Source organism: Aricia agestis, chromosome Z (assembly GCF_905147365.1).
Source record: "Aricia agestis chromosome Z, ilAriAges1.1, whole genome shotgun sequence".
In the NCBI taxonomy this organism is placed as follows: Eukaryota; Metazoa; Arthropoda; class Insecta; order Lepidoptera; family Lycaenidae; genus Aricia; species Aricia agestis.
The window spans coordinates 10,962,721-10,983,786 of NC_056428.1; the positions used below are offsets into that span (position 1 = coordinate 10,962,721).

The window sequence follows — 21,066 nt, forward strand, 5'->3', positions numbered from 1 at the left end:
ATGTGTGCCGCACCTTTGCAAATAATTGCAACCCGACCGCTACATACTCCCGGCGCCATCTGTCGTCAAGTAGTCGAAGCTGCGCCTGCACTTTTTTTCGATTTCACCGTTTCCCCTCGTCCGCGGTTCGTATGAATGAAATTCGTAAAAAATCTTGCGGGTGCGTTAAATTCAAATATTGTTTAATATTTAAGACAGACGCGTCCGATTTCCTTTCAACGTGACGACCTACCTGGGCCGAACAAAAAACGCGGCAGGTAGCTCATTTGTTTGTTATTAATTCTTGCGTCGATCTTTTTTTCTTCCATCGTTCATTTGATGCTGTGAGAATATTAATTATAATTATAAACGGGGATCGTCGCGCCGATACTGGCTAAGGACTTTGTCGTTAATTTAAATCTGATAATTTATCATACGACAGTGTCGGATTGGGGTTTTTTATATCGACGTTTTTATTTAAATTCGAGATTATAATTTATGCAATTTTTCTTTTATTGTCGTTTCGTGTGAGGATAAAATAAGAGTAAATAATAAAGTGCATAAATTATAAGAATTTACTTGTGTCCAACAAAATAAATATATAATATCTTTTACAGTTGTGACAACATTGCACCAAAGCTTTCCCAATACAATCTCTTTTTATTAGTAAAATTTTCCTAATTTATACAAATCATTTTTCATCACACAAACATAATATCCCATCTAAATCATTAAGTTCTTACTCTTTGACCGTCACAGAATAGATATCTAACAGAACAGTTGCAGACAAACGGGAATTATACAGGTGATCAATATTTAATAGCGTTTTGTTAGCCATTCATTCTTACATCACGTGATCCACCTCATCATCACGCTGTTGGTGTATTTTTATTGTGGAATATATTGTAGTGCTGTATTGTTACCACCTGATAAATATTACAGTATATTCTGTAAGATTCTGCGTATTTTTATGTTGACACTAGATGTTACTGTTAAATCATCAATCATATAGAAATCACAATATCATATATATTTGCCTCGATAGTAAGACTATTTTCTTCTCTGTGGTCCACTGTATGTATGTTTCTTTCATCAGTCAGTTCCGTAGTTTCAAACTCTCTTCAAGACAATCAAAATTTTCTTCTTTATTATGTAGATGAAGTCATGTTGTATTGTGTGATTATCTCTTGCTGTAATATTTTCTCCTAGACGGTTTTTTGTTGTTTTTGTCGCGAAATCTCGAGGAATGTTGTCACTTTGTTGTTAGTATTCCAATGATGCGGTCCCTTAATTATTATGTATGGTGTAAAATTTTTTGTTCTAAACACATTCCAGATTTTAGTAAATAAAACACCACAACATAAATTCCTTTTATAGTTGTTTTACCTCTAAGAGGACCTTTTTTCAGCTCTATAAAGATCACTATCGTATAACCTTGAAGTATTTCACTAAGTGTGTAAATGTTCCTACGATATAGCGCCCACGTGTCTGCTTTCTAATTATTTCCTTGTTTGTGTAATATCTAAGTGTCTAAACACACCATGCCGAAGTTACGCGGCCGAAGTTCGGCATTATTACGTCAGCAATGTCAAACGCATATGTACAATATTATATAACGCGACGCGCGACGTTTCTGCATGGTGTGTCATCGGTAATTTAAAAAACATTGCAGGCGTAATCATGTCGAACTCCGGCCGCGTTTTTTTGGCCTGGTGTGTTTAGACACTTAGGATTGCGTTGTATTGTACCATCAAAGAAATTGATTCATAGGCAGTTGACGATCCTACGTCAATTGGTCGAGTTATGTCAATTCAATGTTAGCTGTGACAGGCTGTGATTTTTCGGATGGACATAACGCGACAAAATTACGTGGGTCAGCCTAGGATCTGCCTAGGAGTCAACTTCTCTGATAGTATTTTTTAATATCCTGAATGAAACAAGGTGTTATTAAGTTCTTCAACTTAGGTTATAACGTACCTACTCATCATACACATAGCTTAGCTCTAGTTTTAATAACCTTTAAAAATAGCTCCTCGCGCCTTTTTTTGTGCTTAATAATTCTCCGAAATCTAATGATGACCTTTTTAAACCACCACGATTATCGTGATCGTGACAAATTTAAATAGATCACTCCAACCTTGACTTTAGTTAAATAGTAAATCAAGTCTTAAAACTCAAATGTCAATTACACCTGTAAAAAAATATGAGTATAAATGTGAACATTCTAGAAAATAGGTTACGGGTCATCACTCATCTCAAAAGTCTTCTTAATATAAAACAGCCTCATGAAGTTAAGCAGTAAGTTTCTTTCTCTTTTTGCTCACTGTCTCTTTCTCTTTTTGGTCTAATGAACAGGATAGCAGAACCTCTCAATTTAAAATGTTTTGGCTATTCGGTGGCACTTTTGCTGTCAGTTTTTCTGCTCTGAAAGACGCATTTTGTGAAGTTGATTATCGTTATGAAATTAAAATTTTTGCGTTATATAAAAACTTAATAAAGCATTGGAATTATTCGCTCCAGCGGCTCCAGTTTTTGTTATGAAAATGATAGCATAGAACACAATAAGAATTTTAAATTAGCATTTTTTGTGCAACCCCACTCGCACCCTATAGTCTTTGTATAGTTTATACTCTATATTACACTGGGTTATACACTTTTATATTATAAGCAAAATATACATTATTATACAAGTCGAATATACACTACACCCCCGTGCAGCGAAGACAACCCAAGTAATTGAATTTGGATATTCGCATATCAGGGAGGCTCACGGTGGAATACGCAGAGATGAAATTCTTAAGGAATATAAGTTTATAAGACTTTGTTTCGCTTTGTACACAGGTCAGGTACAACTCAGAAAATACTATCTATGTTACATTTTATAAATAGAAATGAAGAAAAGACGGATCATCTGATTATAAGCGGATGCCTGTTGACTTTTGTAGAGGAGTTGCTAATTGTAAATATTACCCACTAACGTTATCATTTCTCGGCTTGAATAATTAATTATTACAACCCCTTATACCTTATGCCTTACTCGTCGAAACATTTTGGGTTCCAAAATAGTATCTTTATTAATTAATGACAGTTTACATTTATTTGTTTTCACTCTAGATTCCTACAATTCCACTAGGCGCCTTTAGGTCTTGTCGTCTAGTTGCAAATGTCGACTTATTTACATGAGACAATGCATATTTTCTGTCGCTTACTTACTATAAATAGAATATGTTAGCCTTATATGTAGAGTTTAATTAACCTTATATTAAAATTGATTCGTCACGTCAAGAAGGCACGCGCATTCATAAAGAGGTATTTTAATTTAATTATTATTTATAATAATTCATAGCATAATAATTATCGTAACTCAAATCTACTACTGCAATTGATTTTAAACTCACTACCAATATGGAGGAGGTTATTGCACTTTACATTAAGTAACATAATATGGAACTTAGATAATAATATCATAATTCATATTGCTCAATTCAATATTTTGAAAATTCATTTGCAAAATTAGTCTCAAAAAGTTCTAAAGTAACTTAATATACAATAGTCTAACCTGGCCATTAAACCAAGCAGTAGGAGTCTTTTAAGATACCAATACAGATACCATACTGTATATTAATTATACTGATAAGTAATATACAGTATGGTACTAATCTGTATTAGTCTATTCTTCCATTTTCTTCAACTTCAACTGCTGAGTTAAAGTTGAAGAAAATGGAAGAAAGGCAGGAAATAAAGAGATTAGACTTCACATAGAGATGTACTTAATGATGACAACCATGATGATGCTGATGATGACGACAATACACGATCTTCTATTAATCCGATCGGCCTTCCGAGAATGTACGGCAGATATGTAATTATTGAGCGATTAACATGGTCGTGTACAAACATGGCGTCTGATTGTGGGGTCGGTTTTAATTGCGCACGCGCATCCAGATATTGATTCGTACTAGCCGTGAGAACCTATCGGTGCCCGTACCGAATATGTAATTATATCCGGATTGTTCAATTAAAGTAATTACGGCAGCACCAAAATTAGAGTAGATCTAGCGTAGCTGGTCTGAGATATCGATGAAGAATTTGTTCATGAAGGAGATGATTTTGAGAAAATTGTTAGAGGTGAAACTTCTCTCTAAGATTATGAGAAAGGAACACACTTTAATATTCTCTTGTTTTCTAACAGTAATTCACAATCACGTCATCAAGTATGACTCGTTAACTCATTGTCTATTTGAGAGAAAATGATAAAACTTTCTACATTTTAGTCGACCCGACAATTATTGGAATTATGAAATGCGATTTGAATTGTCCTAAATGACATACTCGTCACGCTCTCTAAAAAACTAATTTAGGACCTTCCAAATTATAGAGCGCGCGCGGCGGATGTCGCTGCGGCGCCGGCGGCCGGCGACCAAAACTGCGCGTCATCGTTTTTTGTGGGCCCAGACCGACCCGATCACTAATTAATTACTCCACGTATCGGTCGTTAATTACCCCGACCCGGCCGATATCTTTAATGACGCCCGCCAATTTGTCCGCCGCAATTATCTAAGGAATCATCGCCACAAAAACGAAATAACGATTCACTAACACGAGTTCCTTAGGTATCGGGAGATCGAATCAATCTTAATCTCTCACAGAAACGTAATCCAGATTTATTTATGACGGAGCTGCGTGTGCTATTATGCCCGTCTGCGGCAATTTGCCTCGGAAATTGTCTTAATCGGCCGCTCAAGGGACTATTTATGTATAATTATTTCCAAATTCGACGCTCCGTTTGATGCCTCTCCGCTCTCTTTGAGGTGGTTCGACAAAAAAGTCATCTGTTGGCAACAATTAGCTGAGAAAAAATGTAAGTATCGAAGGGTCCGCAATAATTATAGGCGCAGATTGGTGGTTACCGCGGGCGGACGACGCCGTGGCGCCCACCACCATTAGCTGGTGTCTAAACAAACTGTGGTCAGCTTGCGACATTGTAGGTTTGCCGCTACTTAGTCGCCCGTTACGACTTACGTAGCCAATCGCTTACCACGGCTTTACTGTTTGTTTTTACTGAGCATTAAACACTTTTTGTTTTATGATCAGCAACATTATTTTTCCTTTCTTTGTAAAAATACTTACCTTTACATAATCAGAACCTTCCCTCCGTCATTGCTTATTTTATTCCTCGTAAAGTATATTACTGTTTTCATTTATTTTATTTATTCATTATCATAAATCGTACATAAACCACGAATGTAACTGGTAAGGTGTATTAAATGAGTATAACAATTCTATCCTCATTAAAAGTAATTATATTTTTTATAAAACATAACAAAAGAACAGAATATTCTTAATTATAGACAGATACATATATTATACTTTATTGCTCATATTGTACATTACTATTTAACAAAAAGATGATAGAATTACAATTCATGTCTCATTTAGAAAATGGAAAATCTCGTCTCGGAGTTCACAAGCTCAACCACATTAGCAATAATTAAACAAATGGAGCGAATAATTACAAAGACTCGTATAACGTACGGTACAATTACAATTTCTGCCGTCTCATTTTGTCTTAGAAAATGATTTAATTGTCGCTTTCTCCACAGTAGTCGGTGCCAGGTAGATGACAGATGTTTTATCCGATCCCATTTAGAAAATTACATTTCTAATAAGTCCATTATTAGTTTCTATAACAGAATTCTCTGTGGGAGAAAATGCTGTTGTTTTGTTTAATTATATTTAACTGTTTATAACATTATGACTAGAACATATTATTATTATATTTAAAAGGGTACATAATGTCACTTTCATGGCTTTTTAATAAAAATAAGAGTTAAGCTTTTTTATATATTTTTAACTCTACGTGTTATTATTATTACAATAGCTTTTTTTCAGATTGAGTTTTGTAGAAGTCAAAATCTTAATCTAGATCCTATACAGATTAAAGAACGTTCGAATTTTAAATTTAACTTCCATCTTAACCCACATCCACTTAGAGTAATTGGGGCCGATCAAAATAATTATCTCGAAATTAATACATGCATTAAAACCCTGAAATAACTCGTGGTATAATGTTCCCACGGATAATGTATATTGAATATTGTATTAATTTTGCTTGTAAGGCTCTCTTAACCTCTAACGAGACTTCAATTACCTCACCTTACATCGTATATCCACGAGTAGGTTCATATAGAGAGCGAGAGGCATCGCGTTACCTTTTTGTCCCTTTTTAATTGAGACTAAGTAAAAAATATTGTATGCCAATATGAAATCGTTGAACTTCAGACATTTGACAATTTGTTAAAATTGTTTAAAATATGTTAAATTAAATAAAAATAATGAAGAAGAGCGTCTAACAATTTAAAGAACATTACTCAAACTCTTCTAAATTTTAAATTGACAATCGTATTACATAGATCTTCAACTGCAGGTATTACACATATCCCATACAATGCACATAGCATGCATACCTTTGTCGGACTGTCTTTCAACAGCATAATTAGCGTTGTTTGTTTGCCATAAACATGAGGGCAAAAGAGAAACGTTTTGTTGGTATCCGCTCCCACACTACTTACATTACTTGCGCTACCTACGATACTTACACGCTAATAGAGACTTGTTTAATTCAAAGTGATCACTATATTTAAGTATCATTTCTTTATTTTCTAAGACACGCGTTCCTACTAGATGTTCATAAGAAGCTCTGTAAATTCTTATGAGGCGTTCCAATAAGAAAAGTAGATTCTCATACGACTACATCAATACCCATTCATTTATATTCCGAATGAGAATTATGGTTTTTGCAAATAATAACCTTGCCCTATCTGAAATTTACACCTTCTGATTAAATAAAAAACATGGTGCGATTCTTATGAGAATTTTTAAACATTATGCCACTCCATAATTTCCCGTGCATAATTCCATATTTAGTGTTAGTTTAAATGACAGGAGCTCGTGTGAGAATTACTGCACGTGGACATTAAACATGATAGTGACACTTCTTGTATCGATTGCAAATCAAACCCGACTCCATTATATATTGTAGAAATTTTTCATTACTTAGCCATACATAATACATGAAATATGAGCTTTGTATGGGTTTTTTTTTTGTTCAATCAAATAAGAATTAGTGCATTTACAGTGTATGTAGCCAGGTTACTTTTTTGGTCCGAAAAAACATCAGAGACGTTTTTTTTTTCCAGCAATTTTCTGCGTAAGCGTCATTTACCAAAACGTGTCTCGATTCTCGGGTTATTATGACACCGAGATCATATTAACACCGAAGACATTATCCGAGAAAATTATAACCATCACAGTTTCTTCACCCCAAGTCTAATTACCGTCTGCATAATGTCTATACACTTAGCGCGGTCTGATCTAAAAATTGCCTTGCAGACTGTAATTACAACGACTCTAAAGACAGCTAATTGTTTGGTGCGCCGACAAAATCTTGAACGGGTTTCGTTGTTGTGGTTTTGTATGGATTTAGTTTTTGAACATCACAGAGGTTTCAGTTGTTATCAAAATCGACTTCATTCAGAATATTATTTATATCTAAAAATGTTTTGAGTAATAGCATCATTCCTATTTTTTCTGAAAGTAGTTTTGCGTCGATAAGGAGTAAAATCTAATTGAAATTAAATATAAATGTTAAAATTAATCATACCTTCGCCATATCAAATCTTAATATTATTTACACAGCCGAGCCAATTATATGAATTGATAACGCACATAAGGCGTAACATTTAAACGCGATTTTGAATAAATATTGACTCAGTTATGGAATTCTATATCGCGCTCAAGGTCCCGAGTTTGACCGTTACCACTGTAAACAAGGTAAAGGAGCGGCCCGAAATTTTAAAGAACGCCCGAGGCCTTCACATTTGGGACAGTACACTTTTCGTATATTTATCTCATATTATGCGATTTCCGGTTCGTCGTTTATCGGTTATCCGGTTACTCATCAATAGATTAACACATAAATTAGTCAGACTTATTTCTAATTACTTGACATTACATGTATCTAGATTCTAGATCGTAACATTGATTTTCCTCAAAGCCAAAGTCACAGGATTATTATTCGCGATCATAGATTAATCTAACTCGATCGCGATCTATAATTTAGTCCGAACACCTCCAAGCCGGATATTTATGTCTTTTCACTTCCAATTCGGCATTTATAGCGAATTTATTATTTTTATTTTGAATTTCAATGATCGTAAATTTAAGCTACGTCTATCTGTAATTTCTATATATGTTTAAAGGACGCATAAGTACCGTCGTATCTCTGATAATATCAAGATAACGGGGATGACGAGTTAATCTCCTCTTATAAGAATTTTGTAGATATTTTTATTTACTTTCCATCGTTGATAATTTAAATCGTGCTCTTAATGCCGATCACTTTAAGGAACAAATTTGTACAAACGCAATAATCGTATTCCTCTATCGAATTCTTGTAATATTCATTGCTTAATTGTGAAAATGTGAGTTGACAGTGTTGACAGCTTGTCATTCGGATAAATTGATGGGAGTTGTTTGCGCAAGCGTTTGATAAGATTTATTATCAGCGTTTTAATTTAAACATCTGAAATATTAGGTGCGGGTTACCCACGGGAACAGACGTTTATCTGTGTTGAACGAATTTAACAATATTCGAAGTGTTTAATACGTCTAGTTGGATTAGTTGAATGAAATTCTCACGGAATTGTTTGACTCCACCCACTTCCGCCTCCATTGATCGCGGGAGCTCATCTATTTGAACGTTACACAAAAGCGAGCAAAAATTACGTAAACAGTAAAATTAGGACTTTGTTTAAGCAGACCTGAGTCAATGCCATTGTTGTGAGTTTTTTCTTTTCGACTCCTTTGTTTACATTATGTGCAATGATTAAATGTATTTTTATTATTTTTAACGTTTTTCTCTTCTTTCTAGGGGAGCATGTGATGCCGGCCCTTGACGCCCGGCGCCATGCCCACGCCGCTGCAGCCCGGCGGCCCCGCTAGCGGCCCGCCTCTGGAGCGCAAGCGGCGCCGCAAGCGCGACGACCCCCAAAGTTCAGTGGCGCTCGAGCCTGACGACGACGACGACGGAAACATGAGTCCCGAGGAGGAGCCCAGGAACACGGCGGCGGCCCCGGCGGCGCCCACGCCGGCGCCCTCCGCACCGGCCCCCACCTCCCCGCCGGCCGCACCCGACGCTGTCGACCTTACTTCGCGACGAGACTCCCCTCCTCTGTCATCGGACGTGGAACACTTCGATGGTAAAATCGTCTATAACCCCGATGGTTCCGCCTACATTATCGAGGATCCCGAGATATCGGAGGGCGAGACGAGCCTCCCCGATTTACCTAAAATAGAACCGGGCTGCATAGTCGACAGTCGGGAAAGTAACGTCGTCGAGAGACCGCTCGACTTTCCACAGATAGCCAGCGCCTTCTACGTTTCGAGAAATTCTTCACTCTATGGTGCTCTTTACGGCAGATTAGCAGCGGAACGAGCACGGGCGCGACCCGATGCCCCAGTGATGCATAGTTATAGAGTGTTTAGTTTTAGAGGAGGAAAAGATGCACCTAGACCGCTTTCGCCTATCCCGGAGTGTCCTGTTAGCGTCCCGGTCAAACCCATTCTCATGTGTTTTATTTGTAAATTGAGTTTCGGGTACGCCAAATCATTTGTGGCGCACGCTCAAGCCGACCACAGTCTGTCGTTGCTAGACTCAGAGAGAGATGCGCTCTCGAGGGATAACGCCTCAGCAATTATCCAGTGTGTCGGAAAAGACAAGGAACCTTTGGTTTCGTTCTTAGAACCAGTCGGAACCGCTGCTCCACCTCGCACATCAGTGTCATGCAGTCCCGCTAATGTTTCAGAACTATCCAGTCCATCGATAGACAAGCGACAGGAAGCTATCACGCCCGATAGAGATAACGACTCTATGCTACCCAACGGATCATGTGATGAAAGAAGGCCAAGTCCGCCCGCGTGGAGGCCACCACGTTCAATGACTGAATCTTTAATTCCTCAACACTCTTTGATCTCAGTGGCACACCCACACACAATAAACGCTTCGATACAGCCCCGTGCTAGTCCTAATTCGTCACCAACTTTTCAAACTTCCCCGGCTGCTTTCTTAAGCGGAACAACGATTGGAGTATGCCCTGATCATCTGGGAGGGCGACCTTCAGGTGCTGAGTGTGCGAAATGTGAATTAATATTGAATTCAGGAAGATTGGGAGGTCCGCTAGCTGGTATGCACAGTCGAAACTCTTGCAAAACCCTAAAATGTCCTAAATGCAATTGGCATTACAAATACCAAGAAACCTTAGAAATACATATGAAGGAAAAACACCCGGAAGCAGAAACCAGTTGCATTTATTGTATAGCAGGCCAACCTCATCCACGATTAGCGCGGGGTGAGACATATACCTGTGGGTACAAGCCCTACAGATGTGAAGTGTGCAATTACTCTACTACGACAAAAGGAAATCTAAGTATACATATGCAATCAGACAAACATCTAAATAACATGCAAGAGTTACAAAATGGTGGAAATCCAGGAGAAGGTAACTTACCACCGACGCAACATACACCACCAGGACCACATAAACCGCCGTTGCCTCATCATTCACCACTGGGCCAAAAACCCAAGCCAACATTCAGATGTGATGTTTGTAATTACGAAACAAACGTTGCCAGAAATCTAAGAATACACATGACATCGGAAAAGCATACCCATAACATGCTTGTACTGCAACAAAATGTGAAGCACATGCAGACACTATCTGCTCTACACCACAGACAACAAAGCCAGCAGCAACTGGAGAGCTTATTACACTTCCACGGTGGTGATGCTCCTCCACAAAATCCTGAGGCTGCACTAGCCGATATGGCTTACAATCAAGCTCTGATGATCCAACTAATGACTGGCGGTCCTGGCCCATCACCACCAGAGCTAGGAGCACATCTCGATGTCGGCTTAAACCCAGAAGCAATGGAGCCCCCTCCGGAACCGGCAGATCCCGAACCAGAAAGAACGTTTCATTGCTGCATATGCAATTGTTTCTCTACGGATTCGTTAGAAGCATTGGGACATCACCTAGCTCAAGACCGAACAAAAATAAGAGAACAAGAGATTTTGGCCCTAGTAGCCGGTCACTACGTCTGCAAGCTTTGCACATACAAGACTAACTTAAAAGCAAACTTCCAACTTCATTGCAAAACAGACAAACATCTACAAAGATTGCAGCACGTCAACCACGTTAAAGAGGGTGGTCCCAGAAACGAGTGGAAGTTGAAATTCTGCGGAGGCGTTGGAACAGGTGGTGCGGGCGTCGGCGGTGTTCAGGTCAGATGTTGCGCCTGCGACTACTACACAAACTCGGCGCACAAACTGCAACTTCACGCTGCCGGTGCGAGACACGAAGCAGCGACGCTACTGCTAAGACATTTGAGAGATTGCGCATCAAGGATACCGCGTGAACGACCACGTATTTACCGATGTGCATTATGTGGCTTCGGTACCCAACATCGTTTGCCAATACTGCAGCACGTACGCTCCGTAAAGCACCTGCAAATGGAGCAAATCCACCAACTCCAACGACGATCTGAAGGCAAAGATCCAACACCTGATGTAGCTGAGCTGTTCCAAGTCATTCCTCAGCCGCCTGAGCTGCCAAGTCCATTCGATCAGCAAGACAATGGTAAGTTATTTATAATGTATATTAAAACATTTAATTTAGCAAATCACCGATTGAGAACCTCATCAAACCTTCAGTTGAATTATGAGACAGGAGCTAACATGCAAGAACATTCTTTTCGAGATAATCAGACTAGTTATACGGAAATTGTTTCGCGCATTTGCCACCAATGTTTCACCAACCGTGACCACCCTATTGTTAATATTATCGTAATTTAACTTCCTCGAGTCATTGTCTCTTTAAGTAACTACTAACAAGTTTTAATGATATCTTACGCAGGAATAAAAGCAATGTCACAAAAACTTCGCTAAATGTGCTATAAAAACTAACAGAGCGCAATTAGGTGCGCGTGCGCAGTTCACTCGATAGTGTCTGCTCGTCGCCGCTAGATGTCTCTAGTTGATTTGAAAACACAATGAATTTCATTTAAAGTTAGAGTGCTACAAACATTTTTATGACTTTTATATCGAAAGCATTGCGCAACATTTATTCTATAAACAGTAAAAATCGTATTAAAATTAAACCGAAACCATTACCATAGTTCATATCGATAAAGTAATAATATTATAGAGTCGACTTATGAATGTGATTTCGAAACGTCACTATCGATTTCCAATTTAAACCAATTCGTTCCTTAATCAATTTTGTTGTGCATTTTTTACGAAGCCTCCGCGGATGGAGCACATAGTGAGGGATAAATTCTCCTCAACGAGACGTAATAAGGTTAGTCGCTCACGTGATGGTTCATTATCACAGCTATATTCGAACGTGGCCATTTACAGCGTCGATCGTTTAGCGAAGAATTCGTAATCACAATAATGAGATAATTACACATGGACAAAATTTAATTTAAAGCGCACATTAGAACTGGTTTCTTTAATGTACGCCTCACGATGTCGCCAGCGTCGGCGGCAGTCATTGGTCGAGGCGGCCCCGCCCCGCGACCGAGACGGGTAGAACATTTGAGAAGGCGAATTTTCCATAAGCGTATGGGACAATGACACGCGTTACGTATGTGGCCGCGCATTAGCGCTGATTGTCCGCTGATGAGCTACATCTTACAATGTCACCGGCCGGCTATAAAAGGTCGGGTGGAAAGGAGATAGCTTTAAAGGAATAAGGTGAGCAGAGATCAACGCATTGAGTTGATGTTCCGTCACAGGAAAATGGCGCACCTTAATTACTGGTGGCGTCAAATTCTAGCGGTTATTTAGGGGTGTAATTAAAAAAACATTAGGCGTAATTTTACCTTCAATTATAATTTTTGCTGAGTCCCACATTTTATATTCTATCATTAATTTTGCAAATCCATTTTAAACGACTCGACCGTTATTCAATTATTCTCATTTCAACCGAAAGATTGAAATAAATATAATTAATTTAATTCAATTTAGGTGTTTGTATCGAGTTTTATCTACCGTGCCCCACTCTGAGCTCTGCCGTTAATTCAAGACGGTCGTTTAATCCCAATTTATTGCATCGATTTACTTAAGTCGAATACTTTGATTTAAATTACTGTAGCGATTTAAAATGTATAGCTAGCGATACCCCATCGGCCTAGCTCGATATAAAATGTGAGCGAGTTTTGCGCAAAAATGTGGACGCAAACTTATGTAGTTAAATTCCTAAAGAATTTTTATCCGTTTACTAACACCCATAAAGAATTACCATCACATCACACTCCAATAACAAAAATTCTGTAAAAAACGAAGCTTTTATTGTTTTTGGGAATATTTCAAACGTTCATGCGTTCTTACTTCTTTCTGAGTACATAAAATTAATCACCATGCAAGTCGTAAACTAGATCTTATAAACCGGAGTATTTGGACTGCGTCGTTTGGTTCTTTTAATTACCTGTCCATGAATGGACAGAATTTATAACGATTCCCTTTACACCTGGGCCAGTACAAAAAGGGTCAGACACAATGTCTCGCAAGTAAAACTTACTAAATCTCTGCCTCCACGTGACATCTATAGAAAGGACCCTTTTGTGGGTTTTTTTCCACACATTAAACCCCTCGGAGATGTCCAGTATGTGTTCTTAAAATTGGACATTTTATTGAATGTTGTTTCGAATTTGTCCTTAAAGTGGTCGTATCTTTAAATAAAAATCCACAGCATAAGTAGGTAAATTTTTTATATCTGGCAGTTGTATTTTAAGAAATACATTACATATTTAATTTTTTATTAAAACTTGATTTGGACAATAGACTAATAGAAAACTTTATTTGGATCAAAGACCTAATATTTATCTTAGAATGCTTGAATAAATTGGAATTTAATATTTATGTTAATCAATTCGTAACAAAAAAACCAACATTTACTAATTCCTAATAATAGGACGATCATTTATTTAAAAGTTATTTGCAGTCATGTTACCAAGTCGTAGAAAAATGATTATTAATAATTACTATCTTATAACTTTAACTTGGGTTTTCCCTTGATGGAATTGTTATAGATTGGCAGGATATCGATACCTCGCTCACAAAGTTATTTAAATACTCCTTTTCATTTAGATCCAGTTAAATATATATAACTAGGTGACCCGGTGAACTTCGTGTCACTTTAAAACCTTCCCTGGACTTCTACGAATATTTTGAGACTAAAATCAGCCCCATCCTTCCAGCCGTTTTCGAGTTTTAGCGCGACTAACACATTTGAAAATCCATTTTTATATAATTACTAGCTGTCCCGGTGAACTTCGTGTCACTTTAAAACCTTCCCTGGACTTCTACGAATATTTTAAGACTAAAATCAGCCCAACCCGTTCAGCCGTTTTCGAGTTTTAGCGCGACTAACACATTTGAAAATCCATTTTTATATATAAGATATAGATATGCTAATTTCACACATATCTTTATGAACCCTAAAATGCCAATGCTGTAATCTATCAACACCACAAAAATCCTAAGACCACCCGAAAAATCTTTTGCACTAATAACGTAGGTACGTATTGTTCGTCACAAATTATGACAGTCGTCCCTGGTCAAAGTCCGGTAGCCAAGAGCCGAGGATTATTATTGTTGGTCCCCCTTCATTAGATGTAACGGTTTTAACTGCTAAAACTATGAAACCCGTTCCCAGAGGGGACAGGTTTCGACTGTGAGATAATTTCGACTTTTAATTAAAGGTCCATCCCTTACAATCTTAACAATTGCTATTCACTTTTTTGGCAAGGGTCTTGAGCCTTGAATAGGTAACAACGCTTAAATAATAATTACTTTAAACAATTATAAGTGTATTATAATAGTAAAATTATTAATGAATTAGTATTTCCATCTCTTAATTTGGTATGAGTGTGTTGATAATTCTAAATTAATAAAAAATACTTAGTTCAAACAATTTTACTACTTACTCATTTTCTACTTATATCTAAGATTGAAAACTCAGATTTAAAATACTAAGAATTTTCAGATTCGTCTCAGTCGGTATTGTTCGGTTATCCCGACTAACAAAAGTGATTTCGTCCCTTGATCGCCTTATGAAACTTAATTGTAACAATATAATAACGAATTTTGCGCGTCCCACCTGCCTTGTTTGAACGTAAACAATACGGAGCTTTCACACGCTACGCTGGCTATACCCCTGGTCAAATAATTACGCCCAAACCTCGGTACATATCGTCGGTCACCGGTAGGGATGGGAATCGGAAACGACTCGATTACGCCTTAGGTAGGTCAATAATCGAATGAACTAATTATTTCTATTATTATTTATATTTACTAACTGTCCCGGCAAACGTTTCTTTGTCATGCAAAGTATTTCGCCCGTATTATTTTATTGAAGTGACTAAATAAGTATGTCACCTTGGCAACGTCCATCGCTATCCCGTCGCACAAACAATGGTCGCCTTCAGTCTCGACTCTCGAGTTGTAATAATTTACTGTTATTTATTCAACAAATGCACTTATCAATATAAAAGTACCCAGTAGCCGATCCTCAGACCCACTGAATCGAATATATAAAATTCTCGTGTCACAGTTTTCGTTGCCATACTCCTCCGAAACGGCTTGACCGATTCTCATGAAATTTTGTGAGCATATTGAGTAGGTCTGAGAATCGGCCAACATCTATTTTTCATACCAAAAAAAAAATATGGCAAAACAACATTTGCCGGGACAGCTAGTATGCATATAAAATTTGGTTTAAATCAGTAAAGCCGTTTCAGAGGAGTACGCGGCCTGACATTGTGACACAAGAATTTAATATATAAGATATTATATTGTATTAGAGATCCTATAATTATTATTCATATTAAAAATAACTCTACAATCTTGTCAATTATAATACAATATTAGACTTCTCATTGACGTTATTAGATATTCCCATTTTTGTTATTGGTATTTACATAGAAAAATTAAACCCGTAGTAATTATTAAATATTATTGAACTTTGCACGAATTAAATATTTATGATGCAGTCTGTTGTGATAAGGTTACCGATCGATAGAAGCTCAAGTAAAGTTGTGATTGTCGAACAATTTGTTTTAAATAATATTTATGAAATTGCGAAAAATAATATTTTAATTGCAACCTACGTGCGATTTTGTATCGAATACAATAACTACATCGAGTTGGCCAATTCTCTCGAGACCCATCCCTAGCCTAAATCTGATCCAATACAAAATTTTATATACGGAATCCTTTGTAATAATCAAGAATAATTGTTCGGCCGCTCATGTCCTTTGTTACCGAGTGTGCGTGTGTGCGTACTCGTATCTTTGTCTTGCGGGCTCCTCGCAAACAAAACGGGTCTTCCTAGTAACATAATGGGAAGAATTTCATTTTTAAATTCAATTCAGCTACGGACTCAGGCGAACAATAGTCAGCTTCATTTATAAAAGTAATCTTTTTTGCAGATAAATCTCACGTAGATTTAGGTAAGTTTTGTTGGTCGGTGTTCTATTTATTTTGCCATTTCGTTCGTAGATTTCGCTATGAAAGGTTTGTTGAAGGTTCTCATTTAGATTTTCTGATTATTTTGTATCGCAAGTAAATTTGATTTATCGTTTTTCTAATTGTAAAGAAATACTGTTTACTATAAGTTATTGATAATTAAAAATTGTATAATTATAAACTTTTGTAAGTCTCATGTTTTTTTTATTTTCGCAGATTCCAAGGAGCCTATTGATCAAAAGCCAGACTTAACAAACGAGCAGAAAGTCATGCGGTTTTTGGAACATCAACAACAACAAATGCAGCAACAAACTCAACAACAAACCCCTATGCAGTCGCAACAGACTCCCAATGATAAAGAAGAAGACCAAGACACTAATGGCAACCAGAGCTGTCCCTACTGCAACTTCACTTGCAACAACGAAGGTAGGCTGCACGCCCATATCAATACAGTACATGGAGACACAGCGAGACACTTCATCTGCCCGCTCTGCCAGGACGCCTTCAAAGACCGACCGGCTCTCGAACGCCACGTCATGCAAATACACTCGGTTAACTCCGAGGGCCTCCAAAGACTTCTTCTACTAGTCGACCAGAGTCACTGGCTAAACGGAGGAAACCAAGCTCAGAGAGAAGATTCGAGACAAGGAGAGGAGAACGAGAGAGAAATATCTTCGCCTCGTTCCGAGGGGAGCGCCGACGGGGAGATGGAGCGGTGCTCGACCTGCAATCGAACCTTCCGTAATGTTGATGAACTGTGTCAACATCAGAATGAATCGGGCCACTTGGAGCTAAAACAAACACCGCAAGGACCCGGTTACGTCTGTTGGAAAAAAGGATGTAACAGATACTTCGACGCGGCCCACGCCTTACAAAATCACTTCAGAGAAGCTCACGCTCGTAATTCAATCGCAAATATGTCGGTGTCCGAAAAACATGTGTACAAGTACAGGTGCAATCAATGCAGCTTGGCATTCAAAACAATAGAAAAGCTGCAGCTACACTCGCAATATCATGTCATACGTGACGCGACAAAATGTGTTTTGTGTGGAAGAAGCTTTAGATCTGTTTTGGCTCTTCAGAAACATGTCGAAACTTCACACTCCGAGCTATCTGAAGAGGAACTCAACGCTTTTAAGCGGAGCCTAGCATCAAATCCATTGTTACAAGGAAACCAGGGTGTAGCTCTCGATGCTGCGTCAGCTGATTTGCTACGAAAGGAGGCCCTCCGTACTCCAGACGACGAGGCAGGCGAAGGTGAGGACAGAGACTCTAGTATAACAGCGAACGACGAGTCCGGTCACAATGATGCCGACAACTCTGATGATTCTATCATTTACAAAGATCAACAATTACTTGAAGATTATCTAAACTCTCAGGCGATGGCAGAAGATTCCTACAACGATCCAAACAGGAAATATAAATGTCACAGATGTAAAGTGGCGTTCACTCGCCAATCGTACCTAACGGCTCATAACAAAACCCTCCTGCACAGGAAAGGCGAGAAGCTGACGTATCCCATGGAAAAGTATCTAGATCCTAACCGGCCATTCAAATGTGACGTATGCAAGGAATCGTTCACACAAAAAAACATTTTGCTCGTGCACTATAACAGCGTGAGTCATTTGCATAAATTAAAAAGGGCCATGCAAGAACAACAAAACAATAACAATCCGCCGGTGTCACCCGGAGCCGGGACAGCGCCATCCAATTTGACCCTTACGCCAAAAAGTACATCTAGCGAGGAGGACGACCGCAAAAGATACAAATGTAACATATGCAAAGTGGCGTACACGCAGGGCAGCACACTCGACATTCACATGCGCTCGGTCCTACATCAAACGCGCGCAGGTAAATTACAGGAGCTCGCCGCGGCGGGCCACGTGGATCTATCGCGGCCTCTAGTCGAGCAGCCTGAAAGAAACGATCCCGCCAAAATTTTACAAGACGTGCTATCGCCGAAAAATACATCCCCCTCGTCTACGAGTAGCGGGGGACAACCCTCCTCGCCCCCCGCCCGCCCGGGCAGCCCGCGGTCGCCGCACACAGGTAGCCTCACGTGCGAGCGCTGCCGGCTCCCATTCCATAGCGGTGAGCTACTCGACGCGCATCGGGCGACATGTCCGTTTCACGATGCGCGCGCCCATTCGCCGCTCGGGGAAGTTGACGTCGCGGCTCTGGACGACATGGTGTCAAAGGGCAACGCGCCGAAAAAGAACTCCCAAATGTATAAGCAACTTTTGGAAACTTTCGGCTTCGACCTTGTGATGCAATACAATGAAAATCAGCGGCGCAAGTTACAAGAGGAACGCGAGATGGTGAGAGCGCCGAGCCCGCCCCCTCCGCCCCCGGTGGAGAAGCCTCCGGATGGGGAGAACAAATCGACGTGCCAGCATTGCAACAAAGAATTTTCGAGTGTGTTTGTGTTAAAGACTCATTGTGAGGAGGTGCACAAGGATAAAGTTCCGCTGGAGTTTTTGGAGCAGTTCGCGGAACAGTTCAAATCTGAATACGAGCGCAAGTCGGGCGCGCCGAATTCGCCACGCCCCGAATCGCCGGCCGGTCAAGATGAACGATCGTCTTCGCCCCGCGGCGACAGCTTCAACGACTCAGCCAACGGGCCCAACGACAGCCAGGCTGGAGCCCTTCTGGCGGCCCAGGTGCAGGAGATGCACGCCGCCCTCAACATGCTGCAGCTACAGCAGCAGCTGGGTCAGCTACATCCCATGATGGCCCAGATGCTATCCCTCGGTCTTCCTCTCGGCCTGAACGTCGGAGCCCTGGCGGCCATGAACCTGCAGCCCCCGCTGGTCTCCCTGATGCTGCCGCCACCGCCCTTCGACGCCATGGCGGCGCCCTACTCCCACGACGCTCAGCTCAAACAACAGCAGATGATCCAGCAACAGCAGCAAGTGAGTACTCGTTCTTAATTACACTATGATTCATAAGCGTAATATATTCAAATTAAAGAATAATCATAAATTAATCAGGAACTAATATATTTATAATTAACTTTCACTTAATTTGCATATTTCTGATATTAGCTAGTAACCTAAGTGGATGGTCTCCTGCTGTTCTAGTCCTAATTAAAATTATAATAACATAAATTATACATAATTGTAGTAGCTCACGGTAGTTCTTTTGTAATTAAATAAAACGCTACAGATTAAAATCGTATAATGACAGAACATTAATTTAAATAAATATTAATTCACTTGATATGTACACCATAATTTAATTTTTTTTTGCAAATAAGTACTATACTGTACTCGGCGAAACATCTCTATATAAATCGCGATTGACAATGAAGTTTTTGACAGGGAGTCAATGACCGCTATCGCCATGTTTCGCCGAGTACAATATATATTAAGATATTATATTCAAATATTGCAATATTCTGTTTATGTCTTTGAGACTTAAATAACTCTATCCTTATTGGTGTTAATCGTTGTCTAATCTAGAGTCATCAAGAATTTAGACATTTTGATCGAAGCATTTAGGGATAAATCGCAAATCTTGATCTTTAAATTCTAGGCAACTTACGCAGTAACCGAGTTAGTTTATACTAAGTATTACACGTGACACGTCATATCACAATATTATATTATTAGTGTAGTAATAATTATAGTTTGCTCAAGTATTTACTTATTACTGCCAGCACCTATTGTAGGTTAGCCATTCCAATTAAAAGTTATGAAATGTGCATCAAAAATGTTGTATCAAATAATGAACAAAACCTACTATTTGAGCTTAAAATATGACTTTTAAGATGGACAAATATCCTTGAAAATAATACAAAGCACTCCACGCCTTCAAGTAAGCTACTTAAAATCGTACTTGACAAACACAATACGTGTCTTCCAAAAAGTGCATTTAGAGTTTTTGAAAAATTACTATCTCATCTTTTGTGTTAAGAGCACCTTTTGTACGTCGAGACTTTTGTTCTACTCTTTGTTTTACTGTATTTACAATCTTAAGTATCCCAAATCGAGTGTAACAGGTGAATTGTTTTATATTCGTTAATATTGAGAATTGGGAAGAAACCATAAAGTTAATTAGTGTTCCAAAAAGTATCTTCAAATACTTTAAAACGATTCTCTTGTACGCAGTATTCGATAAAACGAGGAAAAAATATAAAAGTCGAACCCTACGTAGCATATTTTAGTCGGGGATAATATTTATTTACTGTGTTCGATTGCCTTTAGTGAGCTAACTTCGATAACGAATCAGAAAGATACGTACAATATAATAAGATAAGAATAAGCTGTCTGTTTGTACAAAGTAACAGAGGGTTCATTGTTAAAATACAGGGACGAGGTATTATTATTTAAACCGTCATTATTGAACGTTTCCTGTGATCTTTACTGGTTCGATGTGATCTGTACTCGGATTTATAACTCGTTTCGTTTATAACGTCACAACTGTCTCGTTCCGATCATCGATCATGTTAACTGTCTTACGTAACTTAGAGATGTTATTTACTCAGATATTTATTTTTT

At 38.7% G+C, this 21,066-nt stretch overlaps 1 protein-coding gene across 2 annotated transcripts in view; it reads left to right on the plus strand.

Moving 5' to 3' along the window:
• LOC121739533 (zinc finger homeobox protein 4) overlaps positions 1 to 21,066 on the plus strand; it is a 68,655-nt gene that overhangs the window by 28,192 nt on the left and 19,397 nt on the right. For both annotated transcript variants that reach the window (XR_006037463.1, XM_042132049.1), the window contains exons 2-3: positions 8,912 to 11,675; positions 16,784 to 19,479. Coding sequence is in view for 1 of the 2 variants with exons in the window: in XM_042132049.1 (XP_041987983.1) it covers positions 8,948 to 11,675; positions 16,784 to 19,479 (5,424 nt within the window). In the remaining variant the exon portion in view is untranslated. The remainder of the gene's footprint in view (positions 1 to 8,911; positions 11,676 to 16,783; positions 19,480 to 21,066) is intronic.